Genomic DNA, 18,230 nt, shown 5'->3' with positions numbered 1-18,230 from the left:
CGCCAATGCAAGATCGTGCAAGCAGATTGAGAGAAGAGTTCTGGGCAAATGTGGAAGCGTGCATGGAAAACTTTGAAAGAAATGAGTGAGTGTTTTTGAGTGACGATATGAATGGTAAAATAGGGAATGTGAAGGTGGATGGAGTAGTTGATGAATGGGGTATGCCTGCTGAGTTAATGAGAATGGCAGTGCTTCAGTAGACATTAGTGCCGGGAGGGGGTTGGTGATAGTCAATACCCTCTTCAGGCACAAAATGATCCATAGTTATACGTGGCGAGTGATGAGAAGGATGGGTGGTGAACTGAATGAATGGGAAGCAATGACTGATAATGTGTGTGTTGATGAAAGGGTGCGAAAAGGTGTGTAAATGGATGAAAGAGAAAATAGAAGTTAGGGGAGTGGACTTTCTGACCACCGCTTGGTGATGGTGAGAATCAAGGTCCAAGTGAAATGGAGAGAGAAGAAGGGAAGGACTGGAGGAAGTAGTATATGCAAGGAAAGTGGAATGGTTACAAGAGTATGAGAAAAAGGCAGAATATAAAAGAGAAGTGGAGGAGCGATTGGGTAAATATGGACTGGAGCAGATGGGACACGTGGAAGGTGTGTGCAAGATATTCACAGAAAAAAATCTGTGCAGCATGTGAGGTGGTGTGGGGGGGGAAGAGAAGACGAAAGGGGGTGCAAGGAACAGCGTGGTGGAATGAAGAGGTGAGACAGGCTGTGGCACAAAAGATGAAAGGATATAGTGAGTGGTTGAAACAGGGGCGTGGAAGAAGTTGAGAGACTAGAGAGAGAGTTATATGTAGAGCAGAAGAGAGAGGTGAAAAGATTGGTAAGAGAGAATTAGAGAGTGGATGAGGAATTTGGAAGGAATTTGAGTGTAAAGTGAAGAGAATGTAAGAAAATGTTCTGGCAAAAGGTAGTCAGACAGGGTGGCAAAGAAGTTAGTCGAGGAGGGAAAGATAAAAATGGTAGATTACTAGTGGAGAAGGGAGAAAAAGTGAGTAGATGTAGAGTACACTTTAAGGAATTGTTGAACATAGGGAATGAAAGTAATGCATGTATAAGTGCCTGAGGAATGGCTAGGAGACGGAGGGATGTGAGAAGAGAGGAAGATACCAGTAGGATGGAAGCTGTGAAAGCAATGAAGAAAGTCAAATTGGGGAAAGCCCCAGGAACTGATGGAGTGTGTGATGAAATACTGAAGCATGGGGGAAAGACAGTAGTAGATTTTTTTTTTTTTTTCTTTATGCGAGGAAGAACGAACCAAAGGCCATGAGCCCGCAGTAACAGTTCCCTCCAAGAGAAAAACAAAATACAATAGAGAGCCAAATTCAAGATCCGATCATATTGAGATGCCTGGACACACTGCGTTTGAAAGACTGGAGATCATAGGCAGCAGGAAATACAGATAGAGGGAGACAGTTCCAGAGTTGACCTGTTGCATAAATGAAAGACTGGGAGTAACGGTTAACTCTTGCATTAGAGAGTTAGACAGAAAAGGGATGAGCACTTGCTGCCAGACGGGTGCTACGCGCCCGTCGTAGAGGTGGAGGAATGCAAGCAGACAGTCCAGAGGAGCAGTGACCATTAAAGTAGCGATAGAAAAGAGATAAAAATGCAACAGTGCGGCGAAGAGACAGAGGTTGAAGGGAGTCAGTAAGAGGAGGAGAGTTAATGAGACGAAAAGCCTTTGACTCCACCCTATTGAGAAGAGCTGTATGTGGGGAGCCTCCCCACACATGAGAGTTGTACTCCACACAGGGGCGGATAAAACCTCTGTATAGAGTCAACAATTGTGCAGGGGTAAAGAAAGAGCGGAGTCGGCTTAGCACACCCAATCTCTTGGAAGCAGATTTTACAAGAGATGCAATATGATCTTTCCAAGATAAGTCCTGAGTAAATGAAACCCCAAGCATGTTCAAGGATGATGCAGGATTAAGCTGAATATTATTAAACATTAATGGGTATACCTGCGGAAGATTCTGTCGGGTTGATAGGTGTAAGAACTGAGTCTTAGATGCATTAAAGACAACCGTATTATTTTTACCCCGGTCAGAGATACGAGCCAAGTCAGACATTAGGTGCGCCATAGCCTCATCCCTTGTTTCTTGAAGTAACTGTTGAGATGGGCGTTGCGGAAACCGAATGGAAAGGTGAAGGGTGGAATCTTCAGCCTACAAGTGGATAGGGTTAGATGCACAGCTTAGATCATTGATGAATAAAAGGAAGAGAGTTGGTGATAGGACAGAGCCCTGAGGAACACCACTGTTGATATATCTAGGAGAAGAACGATGGCCGTCTACAACAGCGGCTATAGAACGACCAGAAAGGAAGCTAGCGATGAAGGCACAGATAGAAGGATAGAAACCGTAGGAGGGCAGTTTGGAAATTAAAGATTTATGCCAGACTCGATCGAAAGCCTTTGAGATGTCAAGTGCAATGGCAAAGCTTTCGCCAAAGTCCCGAAAGGAGGATGACCAGGAGTCTGAAAGGTAGGTGAGAAGATCGCCAGTGGAGCGTCCCTGACGGAACCCATACTGACGATCGGAAAGAAGGTTGTGATAGGAAAGATGCCTTAAAATTTTTCTATTAAGAATTGACTCGAAAACTTTTGAAATACAGGACGTTAAAGCAATTGGACGATAGTTGGAGGGTTGGGAGTGGTAACCCTTCTTTGGGACTGGCTGAATGAGAGCAAACTTCCAGCAAGAAGGAAAGGTACAAGTTGACAGACAAAGGCGAAAGAGTTTGCCTAGGCAGGGTGTAAGCACAGAAGCACAGTTCTTGAGAACAACAGGAGGGACCCCATCAGGCCCATATGCCTTGTTAGTACTGAGGCCAGTGATGGCAGAAAATACATCAACTGAAGAAATTTTAATGTCAGCCATGAGGAAGTCAGAGGGGGGAAGTGATGGAGGAACAGCACCGGAATCGTCTAAGGTGGAATTGGAGGAGAAAGTCTGAGCAAAAAGATCTGCTTTATCAGTAGAAGAAATAGCTACAGAACCATCAGAGTAGAAAAGAGGAGGGAAGGATGATGAGGTAAAGTTGTTAGAAAGATTTTTGGCAAGGTGCCAGAAGGAGCGGGAAGAATTCGAGTTGGAGAGTTGAGAGCATTTAGTATGGATGAAATTATTTTTAGTAGAGCGAAGAACAGACTTAGCACGATTCCGGGCAGAAACGTAAAGATGATGTGATTCAGGGGTGGGTTGGCTCCGGTACCTTTTGTAGGCCTTCTCCTTGTTGCGGACAGCATTAGAACAAGCGTGATTAAACCAAGGCTTTCTTGCGTTAGTCAAAGGATATGAGAAAGGAATGTATGCTTCCATGCCCGAGAGAATAACCTCCGTAATGCGCAAGGCACACTCAGATGGCTCACGGCCATGGAAGCAATAATCATTCCAGGGAAAATCAAAGAAGTACTGCCTGAGGGCCTCCCAGTTCGCGGCTCCAAAATGCCACAGACGACGTTTCCCTGGAGGGTCCACAGGCCGTACCGGAGTGATAGGACAGGTTAAGGTAATAAGGTTGTGATCGGAGGAGCCCAACGGAGAGAAAAGATTAACAGAGTAAGCAGAAGGATTAGTTGTGAGGAAGAGGTCAAGTATACTGGAGCTCTCTCCAAGGCGGTCAGGGATACGGGTAGGGTGCTGTACAAGCTGCTCTAGGTCATTAAGGATAGAAAAGATGTAGGCTTGTTCACCAGGTGGATCCGTGAAAGGAGAGGAGAGCCAAAGGTGGTGGTGAACATTGAAATCTCCAAGAATGGAGATTTCAGAGAAAGGAGAAATGGACAGAATGGATGTGGAAGATGTGCTGATTGGCCTGGGAGGAAGGTAGAATCCCGGAGGATTGGAAGTCAGGTATAATTATTCCTCTCTACGAAGGAAAAGGGGAAAAGGATACATATATATATCTATCTATCTATCTATATATATATATATATATATATATATATATATATATATATATATATATATATATATATATATATATCCAGACGCCTTAATCCCGTAAGGGGTGGCATCAAACAAGTCACCTCTATGTCCCCCTGTCCCCAGCCATTTCACTGCCCTGCTCCAAGCTCATACATCCCTCTCTCACATACCTCTCCTCTCCATCCCTCCTTCTAATCCTTGGCCTCCCCCTCCCTCTCCCACCCCACCACCTCACTCACATACACTCTCCTCATTAGTCTGTTTCTCTCCATCCTCGCCACATGGCCAAATCACCTCAATGTGTTTCCCTTAACGCTTCCTATCATCCTCACCACAATGCTCCTTCACTTCCTCATTTGTCAGTCTGTCTCTTCATGTGATTCCACAGGCTCCCTTCAAATAACTCGTTTCCACTGCTCTCACCCTTGATATTTATATCCATGTATCTATCTTTCTATTTGTCTACGTACTGTATATATATATATATAGATATATATATATATATATATATATATATATATATATATATATATATATAGATAGATAGATAGATAGATAGATAGATATAGATAGATAGATATAGATATATATAGATATATATAATATATATATATTTATATATCTGACTTTCTGTCCATGTATCTATCTAGTTATCTATTTATATATATATGTATATATATATATATATATATATATATATATATATATATATATATATATATATATATCTATTTATATATATATATATTGATTTGTAGACCGTTCTCAGAGATTTCTTCTGCTCTCCAAAAGTAGAATCTATGGATATGTTCCAGGCATTGAATTTACAAGACTATTGCTGAGAAAAAGCCATCTAGATATTATGTATCTGTAATATAAATCCAAGATTCCTTTAATTCAGGTGACGCACACACAGTGGCTGGCAAATTATTATACTGTAATGCTTTCACCTGACTAAGTCACTTCGTCACTCTCTTAGTCTCACTCACTTTCACACACACACACACACTCACTCATTCACTCACACACACACTGGGTTACTGTACTTTCTTGAAGAATGTCGTCCAGACCTCATGGTAGGAATGTTGCGAAAATTAAATTTAACATAATGATAGACCTTTCCCCGAGCCACGTTTCAGGCAGGGTGGGATCCCTGAGTGCTGCCCTACCCTCCCCCCCCCCTCCCACGGAGTCGGCAGCTCCCAGGTGTCCCACTCAAAACCGTTCGGCATGTTCTTTTCTTTTCTCTTTTTTTTTTCTTTTTTTAACCTAAGAACATGAGTTTTTGCACAGTGACAGAGCTTCATTCGCACTAGGCTATAGGCATAGTGGCTCCCTTGAGAGGCCATCCCCAAACGGGGGTGGGGTGACCTCACGTGGTGTCAGCCAGTTGTCATGAACAACTAGAGTTTTTAATTGGAGATCATGAAATTTTTGCATATCGACCCAGCCATGTTTTTGGAAGGGTGGAACCACCGAGGGACGCGACTCACTGGGGACTGGGAGGCTCTTGTGTGTCCTGGCAAAGCCGTTATGCACAACCATAGTTTTCATCCTTGGAACACGGAATTTTGCCGCTGGTAGACGTTGACCCACGTCACATTTCAGGCTGGGTAGGACCCCTGATAAGCAACTCGCCCTCTTGGATGGAGGAGGTGGCCTCTAGGGAAAACTACCATAATTTCTTATGTAAGAACATGAAATTTTTACATGATGGTCGATTAATATTAGGACCACATTTTAGACACGGAGAGATCCCCACGTGAAAGGGGTACAGCCCGGGGGCGTCCTGGCCAAACGAGAAACAAAAAATTTACCCTGGCCATGTTTTAGGCAGGATGGGACCCCCGATGGCCACCATCTACGACAGGGATAGGAGTGCCCTCGGGGAGACAACTCCATTAGTTTTACATGGGCACACGAAATTTTTCTCAGTAGTAGACCTTCAGTAGTAGACCACTCACTCGATGTAGCGCTGCTCTCGGGTGTCTGCCTTTTCCTTTCCTCCATCCTTCTTTCCTTCCATCCTCTTCTGTCTTTCCTTTATTCTTTCCTTTCCCTTCTGCCTATGGGTGAATTTACACTCCCTCTTCTGTCTTTCCTTCATTCTTTCCTCTTCCTTCTGCCTGTGGGTGACTCTACACTGAGGAACAAGCCAAATGGTTTCCTGTACACAAGGAAATCATTTATTATGCTGGGTGTTAACCATATAACCAAATTTTGGCGCCTGGTGGTTTAGTGGGTAATTACAGAGCTCCAAACGGATTGAGCCGGTAAAGGTTTATATCCAAGGGAAGGTTGGGGTTTATTGCTCACGTAATGCCACTCAGGGATGAGTGAGGCTGGTCACTCTCATCTTAAATATCAGGACCAACTTGCTTAGCCCCGGGCTCGTACACTCCTCATGGGGCAAAGTAGGAGTGGATGATGAATGAAAAAGTGAGTAGATCTTCACCCAGACCAGAGTTTATAGAAGGTGGGACCCCCTAGGATTGCCCCTCCGCCTCCTCCATAAAAGATAATTTCTTTACCCCGTATAAGAATCATGAGGTCGGTGCGACTATCAAAGGTATAGGTTTGTTTTTCTGTTACCAGACATTTTTATTCAGTTTACAAGAGGTCTGTCATGCTTAACGGGTATACTAAGATCATTTCTAATTCTTCTAGCTCGAAAGTATATTGCAAGCTGGATAAGATCTTCAGAAAAGGCAAAAATAAAAGGGAAAAAAATTATCCCAGGGAACAATGGGTTAATGTAGCAGACTTGAGAGTGTGAGTGAGGTTCGTGTCATGTCAGTGTAGAGAAGAGATTCCCAAATGGAGGTAGTTCTCCCCGGGGGATAAATGTGAACATTTCAAATGGAGAGGGGGAACAAATGATATAAGATCATTGCAGCCTTTTTGATGTGTTGTTGATCATAAATTTCATACACAGCCAGTTACATAAGAAGTATAATATCTCTCTAACAGCCTATGCCCAAAGCATTGTTAAAATCTCCATGATACTGCTAGATTTCTTACCATTACACGCTATGAAGTACCACTGAATGAAGGCGAATAACTTCATAATCTAGAGTTTTTTAAAATAACTCCCAAAGAGTGGGAATTCCTCCCAGTTGGGGTTGGGAGTATATCGTGAGAGATGGCTGATTTGATTCCAGAAACAGTCATTCTGCTTTATTAAAGCCAGTGCTCTAGTGACTATATGTACTGTTAAAGCAGGCCGGCTGCTTGTTTTGTTTTGGAGTGTTGAGAAGTTATTGGTAAATCATCAGGATCAATGAATATTATTACTGGAGAATAAAGTGTTGGAATATCGTGGACAAGGGGGGATAGAAAATTTGTTGCCAATAGGGAGACTAAAGCATGATGTTCATGGGTATGTATTAAACTTTATGGGCATGTTGGTGCATATGCCGAGGTGGAGTTGTTGGTGACCCTGAGCTGCTGCTTAAACCAGGAGCCACGCAGGTGGTGTGCAGGTGTGTGGGTAATGACCAAGCAAGATGCCTCGAACCACTGTCTGACTTAATTTTTCACCTCTACATCATTAGCGGCCATTCCTCGAACTTTCTCTCTGCTGAACACCAGCTCTTCTCTAAACTTCACCTTCTCTTCCTTATAGACTCAACTGTCTGAGGCAACTGATGGCAAACACTTCTCTGTATCCTCCTACTTTCTAAATACTCACTTCAAATCTAAGTGTGACTCTTGTATATATGTACGCAACAATGTATCTTGTGCTCGTGTTCCTGAACTTGAATCTTCTGAAATCTCTAATCTCTGGCTTCGGCTATCCCGTCATTCTTTGACAAAATATATCTGTGCAGTTTACTTATTCCCTGATTCTACTGACTATGAAAAATTCTTCAACTATCTTACCTCTAAGATAGAACACATCTTTGCAATTTCTCCTGTCTCTGAAATCTCCATTCTATTATTTTAGTGTTGATTACTGCCTTCCCCTCTCCTCTCCTTTCACTAATCCACCGAGAGAACAAGCCCATATCTTTTCTATCCTCAATAATCTACAGCAGCTTGTACAGCACGCTACCCGTATCCTTGACCGCCTAGGTGAGAGTTCTAACATACCTGACCTCCCCTTTATTACTAATCCTTCTGCTTACTCTGTTAATCTTTTCCCTATGTTGGGTTCCTCTGACCAAAATCTTATAACCGTAACCTGTCCTATCGCTCCAGGAGAGCCTGTGCATCCTCCCAAGGAAGCGGCAGCTGTGGCACTCTGAAGCAGCTGATTGTGAGGCCCTCAGGCAATACTTCATTGATTATCCCTGAAATGACAATTGCTTCCATGGCCGAAAGCCATCTGAGTGTGCCTTAAGCATTACAGAGGTTATTCTCTGGGGCATGGAAGCATTCAGTCTTTTCTCATATCCTTTGGCTAATGAAAAAAAAAAATGGTTTAATCACGCTTGCTCCAATGCCGTCCACAGCAAGGAGCGGGCCTACAAAAGGTACTGGAGCAATCCCATCCCTGAATCTCATCTCTTTTGTCTTTCTGCTCAGAATCATGCAGAGTCTGTTCTTGACTCTGTTGAAAGTATTTTCATTCGTAGTAAATGTTCTGAACTCTCCATCCCAAATTCTTCCCACTCCTTCTGCCAACTTTACCTCATCATCTTTCCCTCCTCTTTTCCATTTTGTTGGCTCTTTAGCTGTTTCCTTTACTGATAATGCAGAACACTTTTATCAGATTTTCTCCTCTAATTCCACCTTAGACGATTCTGGTGCTGTTCCTCCATAACTGTCCCCAACTAACTTCCTCATGGCTGACATTAAAATGTCTTCAACTGATGAATTTTCTTCCAACACTGGCCACAATACTAACAAGGCATATTGGCCAGTTGTGGTCCCTCCCGTTGTCCTTATGAACTGTGCCTTTGTGCTCACACCCTGCCTAGGTAAAGTTTTTCACCTTTGTCTGTCAACATGAACCATTCCTTCTTGCTCGAAGTTTGTTTTCATTCAACCTGTCCCAAAGAAGGGCGACCATTCCCAGCCCTCTGTCTATCGCCCAATTGCCATAACATCCTTTATTTCCATTTTTTTATTAGTTCTTAAAAAATAAATAATAAAGCACCCTTTCTATCACAACTTTCTTCCGGTCGTCAGTAAGGATTCTGCCAGGGCCACTGCACTGGCGATATCCTCACCTACCTTTCAGACTCCTGTTCATCCTCATTTCGGGATTTTGTCGAAAGCTTTGCCATTGTACTTGAAGTATCATAGGCTTTCCATGGAGTCTGGCATAAATCATTTTTTTCCAAACTGCCTCCTTGCGGTTTTTATCCTTCCATATGTGCCCTTATCTCTAGCTTCGTTTCTGACCGTTCTATGCCTTCTGTTGTTGTAGACGGCCACGTTCTTCTGCTAGAGCTATCAATAGCTCAGGGCTCTGTCCTATGACCAACTGTCTTGCTTCTCTTCATCAACGACCTTGAACTCTGTACATCTAACTCATCCACTCACACACTGATGACCCTACCCATCACCTTTCCATTAGTTTCCCGCAGCATCCATCTCAGCAGTTACTTCAACAAACAAGAGATGAGGCTTAGGCACACCTAGTGCCTGACTTGGCTCATATCACTGATTGGGGTAATAGTAGGTTAATCGTGTTGTTTTTAATTTAAAAACCCAGTTCTTACATTTTCCAACCTGTCAAAATCTTCTGCAGTATTTTCTACTTATCAACAATATCCAACTTCATCCTGCATCACACTTAAGGATTCATTCTCCCAGGATTTATCTTGAGATGATCATACTACCTTTCCTGTAAAATCTGCTACCAAGAGATTAGGTGTGCTAAACCGACTCTGTGCCTTCTTTACCCATGCACAGTTGTTGACTTTATACATGGGTTTATTCACCTCCGTTTAGAATATAACTCTCATGTGTGGGGAGGCTTCCCACATACAGCTCTTCTCAACAGGGTGGGCTCAAAAGCTTTCCGTCTTATTAACTCTCCTCCTATTACTGGCTCCCTTCAGTCCCTGCCTCTTTGCTGCACAGTTGCATCCTTATCTCTTTTCCATCGCTACTTCAATGGCCACTGCTCCTCTCAACTGTCTGCTTGCAACCCTCCTCCACTACGGCGGGCATGTAACACCGATCTAGCAACAAACCAGTCCTTCATGTATGCAACAGGTCAACTCTGAAACTGTGTTTCTCTGCCTGTATTTCATACTGCGTAAGACCTCCCGTCTTTCAAACACAGTGTACAAGCATCTCAAAGTGAACGGTTCTTGAAAGTGTCTCTCTATTAGCTTGTATTTTTTTATTTTTTTTAGGGAGGGTTACCATATTGTGGCTCTTGGCCCTTGGTGCCTTGTTCGTAGCTTATAGATAGATAAATAGATAGACAGACAGATGTTCAATAACTTAATTTTAATCTGATTGAAAATTTTAGAATGTGATGAATATGAGAGGGGGCGAGTCGGGAAGGGGGGGGGGGTGGATTAGCACCAACTGTTATAAGGAGAATAACGGTAAAGAGATTAAAAACTTCTTCAGTCAGAGTCTCGCTCGGAACTTTCCCTACTTGTACAGTAGAGGCTGCACACATTATATTGTAGTTCCATATTTGGGATTTTCCCCAACATTCAGAGGGGTAAGTGGTTTTGTTTGGTCTACCTTATTGTTCTGTATGGGTTTAGTACCATATAGTTCTTAATAATTTCAATTGGTTCAGCTTACAGTATTTTGAGAGTTACCTGTAACTGATGCATAACTGAGAACGGTAGTCTGAGTGCTGGAGGAAATACACGAAGTCAAGTGAAATAAGTGACAATGGATGCAGCAGTCTTGTAATGAAGAATCACACGATAGAGAAAGAACAGAGCATCGTTTAATGTGTAGCTCTTCAGATGGGTTCGAGATTTAAGAAAAATTTTATGCATATATATTACTCTCCAACATAAAGTAACATTTCCAAAGTTCGTTCCCTACATGCGGTAATATTTTCAAATTCCTTTCCAACATACTGTAATATTTTCAAAGTTCTTTCCTAACATACCTTAACATTTCCAAAATTCCTTCCCAACATAGATTTTCAAGGTTCCTTCCCACAGTTTTTTTTTTTTTTTTTTTTTTTTTTCAAAATTCCTTCCCATCATAGTCAAATTTTCAAAGTTCCTTCCCAACATACTGTATTATTTTCAAAGTTCCTTCCCATTATACAGTAATATTTTCAAAGTTCCTCTCCAACAGAAAGTAACATGTTCAATGTTCCCTCCCAGTATACTGTAATATTTTCATATTTCCTTCCATACGTACAGTAATATTTCCAAATTTCCTTCCCAACATACAGTAATGTTTCCAAAATTCCTTCCCAACATACGGTAATACTTTCAAAGTTGTTACTGCCTGCACAAGTTCTCAAACGCCCTACAATGTAGCATCATTAATAACACATTTATTGATAGATTATATAACATTACAAGGAATCACCATTTAATCTTACGGCAAATCACCATGTGAGCCCATGTAAGTTTTCTCGTGGCAATGGAGACTGTTCAAATTTTCTTCGTGATTTTCTATGCCTATTACACCTTAACGTTATGTTTTAAGTCCAATATATAATACCAGAATAAACATATGTTGCCTCAGTATCCTTACAAGAGAATGAAAAGGTGTAATTTATAAAACAGTTGCAAAGGAACAAGTGTTACCAAACCTCCCATCCACCCTAGAATACTGCCTTCTAACCTGAAGCTCATGGTGTGTGAAGAGTTTATTGGCGTAGTGGGGCACGCTTGGGTGTGGGCAGATGACCCAGCGCCTCAGAACATGGAATTCTCTTTGGGCGTAGCCTTGATTTCGGATATGCCTGAAAAGAGGAGTATGTTTAAATGAATCAGGAAGGTTTATTTGTTTTTATAACATTTTCTGACTAGCATTTCTCGCGTAAAAGGTGAGAACTAGAATGATAAACTATATAACAGGAAATTGGCTTATGTTGAAGACTTGAGAATACCAGGGTATGGAAGTACGGTCAGCGGTATATAAATTCAAGATGGGGTTGAAGTGTGTGTGTGTGTGTGTGTGTGTGTGTGTGTGTGTGTGTGTGTGTGTGTGTGTGTGTGATCACTGATAGATGGGCAACATTAAAAATAGCCTTTATTATTGGAGAACTAGATATCATGGTTTTTTATTTCCTTGTGTGTTGTCGTCGTCGTTGTTGTTTTAGCCCCAAGCTCCTATAGCAATGAACCATGTGGGGTGCAGGTTAACTTCCCCCTCTCCTGCGGTTAAGTGACGTTTTGCACAACTAGGCTGGGTTATGTCATTTTATGTATATGCAATAAAGTCACATTAATAATGCAAATTATTACAAATTACTGTATTTTTACGTAAATAAACCAGTAATTAGGCAGATTCATAGTGGTTTATATCGATAGAGCAAATTGAAACTTTGTTGTACAGTAGTTAAATTTTAGTACTTCAATGTGCTGAAACATTACATGGCCAGAGGTTTTAGCTCACTACTTGGGTTGTGGGCTAGTTATTATATATAATTGTGTTGAGTGACTCTTGTGATAAAACAAAAAAAAGTTTTGTGGGTAACTTGTACTAATTCCATACATAACTAACTGCACATGGATAATTCAACATCAGTAGTAACAAAGTTCTCTTATTATGTTGTGTATAGTTATGAATCACGTCATTGGTCGGTAGCTTTTTGGACGGAGTGTGCAAGTTTATTATAAAAATAAAATTTTTACGGACCTAAATGACGACCCAAATATCATACTTCATGGACAGCTATGTTCTACTGCAGTACTAAAAATAAAACAGTAATTTTTTTTCCTATACACAGTAATTAAAAGCAGACTTTCCTGATCTACTAGATGACCCGCCGACATGTCGTAAAAATACCCCCGTTAATACCTGTACACCAGTCCTGTATGAGACAGCCCTAGCATGTATTCAATATGGATGGTGGGTGTTAGCGCCGAAGTGGTGACATGTGGAGATGTAGGAGGACTACTGGACCTTGGGATAGGCTACTGCCTCCGAGATATAGGTCCTAACTCCTTTGCCCAGAGTCGGTCACATTAAAAAAAAAAAAAAAAAAAAAAAAAAAAAAACTCTACTGCAAAAGACGGGGAGGGGTATGAATATTAATTCATTAATGCATGGGCTTTGTGATATTTTCCGAAATGTGTGTTCTAGATTGCCTCGTGAGCACATCTGTAGATGGACTTTTCGTCTGCATTAAAGGCGAAACCCACAGTGCTTGCAGCGTTACAGTCTAACTGAGGAAAAATGCATATCATTATCATAACTCAGACCATATTATATCCGTCCACAAGCCAGTAGCGCCTGTGATGTCGTCTAATGGCCCGTTTAGTGATCATCCCAAGTGCTGAGGATCTTGCATTGTTCGATAGTTTTCTCTCTCTCTCTCTCTCTCTCTCTCTCTCTCTCTCTCTCTCTCTCTCTCTCTCTGCTCACCGAGTAGTCGAACGCGGATTTCCAATAGCTTACAATTGTCATATAATATGGTAATGAGAGTGTAGAATGGGAGTTTGGCTTTTCCTTCTAGGGGTAACAATGTCATTTCAATACTTATTCCCAGTTTTAAGTTCAATACGAAAAGTTTGTTACGAATTGACTCGGGTACCAAACGACACAGGTACGAAACGACGAGGTTACGAAATGGCTTGTTACGAATGATGTGGGTGCGAAACAACCTGTTACCCATACTTACGAGTAGACTCTCTCTCTCGTGTCCTTGATAGCTACGTAACTCCAAGCAGTCAGCTTTTGAATCTCAGGGCTCTCACTTTCAAGGTAATTACCTTAGATTGGGTAATATTGACTAATCTAAGGTAATTTTTATGGTAATTGGATTTTTAAGGTAATTCTGAGGTAATTCGGGGCGATTTGATGCAAAATCTAAGGTAATTTGAAATTTTGATACTTTTAATGTGTATGTGCATGTAGGAAAGTTTGTTGTTTCCCCCCTATATTATATGCTACTGAATTGATAACTTGACTGAAGAATGTAATATATATATATATATATATATATATATATATATATATATATATATATATATATATATATATATATATATATATATATATATATATATATTTAGGGGGTGGGGTGGGGATGTTTGTGGTATTCCCTCAGATTATATTCTGCTGAATTGACACGGTGAGTGAATGAAAGGTATTAAATACAAGCTTCTTTTGTTTATTAAGTTTATTATCTTGTGTTCTCGATATTTTCTCTTGTTTGTGCACAAACATATATATAATGTACATGAAGTATATAATACAGGGAATTTTTAAGGAATTTGCTTGCATCTAGGGTAATTTCACTAGCAATTCAAGGAAATTTTTGTTGCCTGTTGTAAGAGCCCTGCTCTTGATGAATAATATGATTTTTCCACCTCTGCTAGAGTAGTGATCTGTGCCACGTATTATTTTCATACTGCTGTAGTTCATAAGCTTTGAAAAGAAAGGCGAGTTCACTGAAAACAAAAAAGGAAAAAAAATTACTTGACAAAGTGATGGCTGAGAAAGAGTGGCAAAGTGTCCAGGCTCGCAGGTTTGCATATAACAGTCACACCTCATTCTTATCTACTCTTGTCCTGTATTGTCCTCTTTAACACTCACTCACTCTTGCACACTATCTTGCTGACTCACAAGCTAATTCTCACTCAGTCTATCGCCCATTAATATGCTGCTTCTCTTACATTCTCACCTACTCTTGCACACTCTCTTGCTGACTCCCAAACTAATTCACACACACCTTGTCACTTTATATATATATATATATATATATATATATATATATATATATATATATATATATATATATATATATATATATATATATATATATATATATATATATATATATATACATATATATATATATATATATATATATATATATATATATATATATATATATATATGCTCCTCACAATCACTCTTCAACCTCACTCACCTGCACAAGCTCATACTTACATATTCATTCCTCTACACTTGCTCTCACGTTCACTAAAATTCACTTATTAACACTATCAGGTTTCTGGGCCAGACAGAAATGTCTGTCCTAGGGTCAGCCTCTCACGTTGATCCATAACTTCGCGCTGCGATATTTTTCTTCGATCGCTCTGTGTAAATATACTTTCCATGATAGAATGTTGGTTTTGGGGGTCATTTTAAAATAAATAGTTGTACTTTATCGCAATATGTTAAAAGAGGGAAGACAAAGAAAATAAAGTCAAAATGACGAGTTGAAATTTTATATCTTCGTAGAGAAATACTCGGCCAAAAAAAAAAAAAAAAAACTAATAGATATATAAATCTGATTTAAGCCATGCAAAACTACAATAAATTACCTTTACAGTTCTAAATAGATTATGGTTATTTATGCATTTTCTTGCGCGGCAAAGCGAATAGAACAAATATATTTCTTTTTTTTAATTCTCGGCCGCATATTCACTTCGCAATCTTTTTCTTTGATCGGTCAGTGTAAATATGTCTTTTACGACTGAATGCTGGTTGTGGTGTTATTTAAAAGCTGAATAATTGTAGTTTATGGCAGTTTATTAAAAAAAGGAAAACAAAGAAATAAACATCAAAATGACGAGGTGAGTTAGGAGAAAACCAAAAATTTTATACCCTGCTGTAGAAAAATATTCAGCAATAAAATTCTGATAAAGATATATAAATCTGGTTTAAATCATGCGAAACTACAATAAATTACCTTTACAGTGCTATATGGATTATGGTTATTTATGCATATTATTATGCGGTAAAGCGACAGGGGAAAAGATACAAATGTTTTTTTTATTCTCGGCCGCATATTCTTTTTCTTTGATTGTGCTGTGTGGATACATTTCTCATTATAGAATGCTTGATGTGGTGTTATTTTGAAGTTGAATAGTTGTAGTTTTTAGCAAAATGTTCAAAAAAGGAAAGTAAAGTAAATAAAAAGTCAAAATGACACATATGTGCGAGAAAAGTGTGAGCAATTACGTTGCTCTCCTTCACTGAACATTTATCTCATTATTTCATTTTTGTCATTGGCACTGCTTAACTGCTCCTTCATGCTTTTATATAACCCTTCCACCCAAACCAGTATGCCTGCCTTTCTTACACCCATCTACTTCATTACAATAACTGTCATTTCTATCTAAAACTTTTTTTTTTTTACTACGTATGCATGTTACAGGCCATTTCCAGGGGCCTGCAGCTATTTACAGTTAAGAAAATCCCTTGGGATAATGATGTCTCAGGATTTGAAATAATCTGCATTGTTTTATTAACAAATTTTGTATTAAGGCTAAAAGACCTATGCTCAAAACTGAGTGTTTGATTGAAATAGGTAAATATTTCAGTCATCATCCTAACCGACCAATTCACTCTTACCTGGTAACTTTACCTAACTTTATTATAAATAAACTTATTATTTTCGTGCAAAAACGAATTACATATTTCAAGAAAGAACTAACGTGATTTAATTTATTTGTCAGTACTAATGATTTCACTGGTCTGCGTGATTATAAAGGTCAAGGATATGTTTGCTGTTCTTAGGTCAGTTTCTTACGCTGATTCCGAAAATTGCATTCATTTTTCTCGATCAGGTCAAATTTTGGAGATAAAACACTTTCTAGAAATGATCATTTCCCTTTATATTGGTAGATGAGTGATTCTTCTGGTGGCATAACTCAACTGCTATATACGTAACGACTTTACAGGCCGTTCTTATAGATTGCAAGAAGGGTACAGCACCATATACTAGGCTAATCAGGTGTGAATGGCCTCTTTGGAGACTTACGCTTGTGCTGGGCAAACACCATATCCCTATTTAGGCACTAACAGTAGTTGACCAGAAAGTTGACGTCCCACCGTCCTCAATAGCGTTCCTCCATTATTCAGATGTCCTTGTGAAAATGCTCCCCCTGTTCTTCCCTGACGTCTCCACAGTTCCCTGGAAAATAGTCCAGGTGAGATCTGAGGAAGTGCATTTTCACCGACATGCATGTACCTAGTCAGCGGAAACTCTGCAGCTTATCGACAGCTTTCTCGTACTATGGACACTGGTGGTTGCCTAGGAAGTTCGTGATGATCGACTTCAGAGCCAGCCAAGCAGAGAGTTCAGAGGGATTCAAGATTTATCAAAGCTAGTGTCCTTGATGAGCTTTCTTATCTGAGGACCGTCGAATATCCCTGTTTTCAGTTTCTCCCTGCTTATGCGTGGAAACTTCTGTCTCCTTCACGAAGTTCTTCATGAGATCCAGTTTTATGTGCAGTGGTTGGAGTAGAATCTTATGCAGTTCCCCCAGAGGATGAGACAGAACACTGTGTGAGCCGGGTTGTAGTCCTTGTCTAGACGACTCTCGTTGGAAATAATGCTGGTTGTCTGCCCAGCTGTCCCACAGGCACATGAAACATGGATACTTCATGTACCCACCTTGAAGTCCTAGGAAGAGTCTAAGTACTTTGAGATCTCCACAGATCAACCATCCAAGGTCCTTGTAGGTAACAGCAGACAGCAGACGTTCCATGCTACTGAGGGTTCCCCCCATATCAACTGAGTGTGTAACAGGGATCAAAGTGAACTTGTTTCCGTTGTTCAGAAGAACCGCCCTGAGACTCTACTCAATGAAAAGCCTCCATTCTGTAGCGTCATACTTCAAACCCATTGCCTCAGTCAGGTCGGTGATGTTGCTGCAATAGACAAGAGAAGATGCCTCATCAAATGAGAAGTATTTCTGGAACTCTTTCTCTCGGTTTCAATACCAAAAGAACGTTGTCTTTGGTGCCAACAGATGTCTCTCACGAAGATGCGAACCCAGCAGCTGAACAGATTCCTTGGACTGGTTTAAGTCCCATGTCAGATCATTGAGCTCGGCTTGGCTCAGTGGCACCAGTCAGTCTCCCTCTGTTAGCTCGAATGTACCAGACTCATCTGCATCTGTTGCATCTCCAGACTCAGAGTTGGGCAATGATCCCATGTTGACGTCAGGTTCAGAAACAGGAACACCTGGGCCAAGGGGGACTGGATTGATGGATGGTGGAACATCGGGATACTAATCACGATGTTTGTTCTTGTAACTGATGCCCTGAAGATTCGTCATACAAAAATAACAGTCTATGATGTGATCTTTACCTTCCCTCCAAATCTTTGGAACACCGAAGGGCATACTCTTCTTTGTCGTGCTCCTCCAATCCTGTAGGTTTTGAACACATGTTTTTAAACAGATATGAGGGGCAAACGGCTTATCTTGGTCGCCTAGT

At 40.5% G+C, this 18,230-nt stretch overlaps 1 protein-coding gene across 1 annotated transcript in view; it reads right to left on the bottom strand.

The window, feature by feature from the left end:
- Positions 1-14,942, bottom strand: part of LOC145401201 (fatty-acid amide hydrolase 2-A-like) — a 78,025-nt gene extending 63,083 nt beyond the window's left edge. The window contains exons 1-2 of the mRNA XM_080273505.1: positions 14,929-14,942; positions 11,638-11,790 (exon numbers count right to left, since the gene is read on the bottom strand). Of these exons, the coding sequence (XP_080129631.1) occupies positions 11,638-11,790; positions 14,929-14,942 (167 nt within the window). The remainder of the gene's footprint in view (positions 1-11,637; positions 11,791-14,928) is intronic.
- Positions 14,943-18,230: the final 3,288 nt, after the last annotated feature.

This window comes from Coenobita brevimanus, chromosome 55 (assembly GCF_032717465.1).
Source record: "Coenobita brevimanus isolate Jiangsu-jjx chromosome 55, ASM3271746v2, whole genome shotgun sequence".
Lineage (NCBI taxonomy): Eukaryota > Metazoa > Arthropoda > Malacostraca > Decapoda > Coenobitidae > Coenobita > Coenobita brevimanus.
The sequence above is the reverse complement of the archived record's forward strand: the minus strand, read 5'-3'. Positions and strand labels throughout refer to the sequence as shown.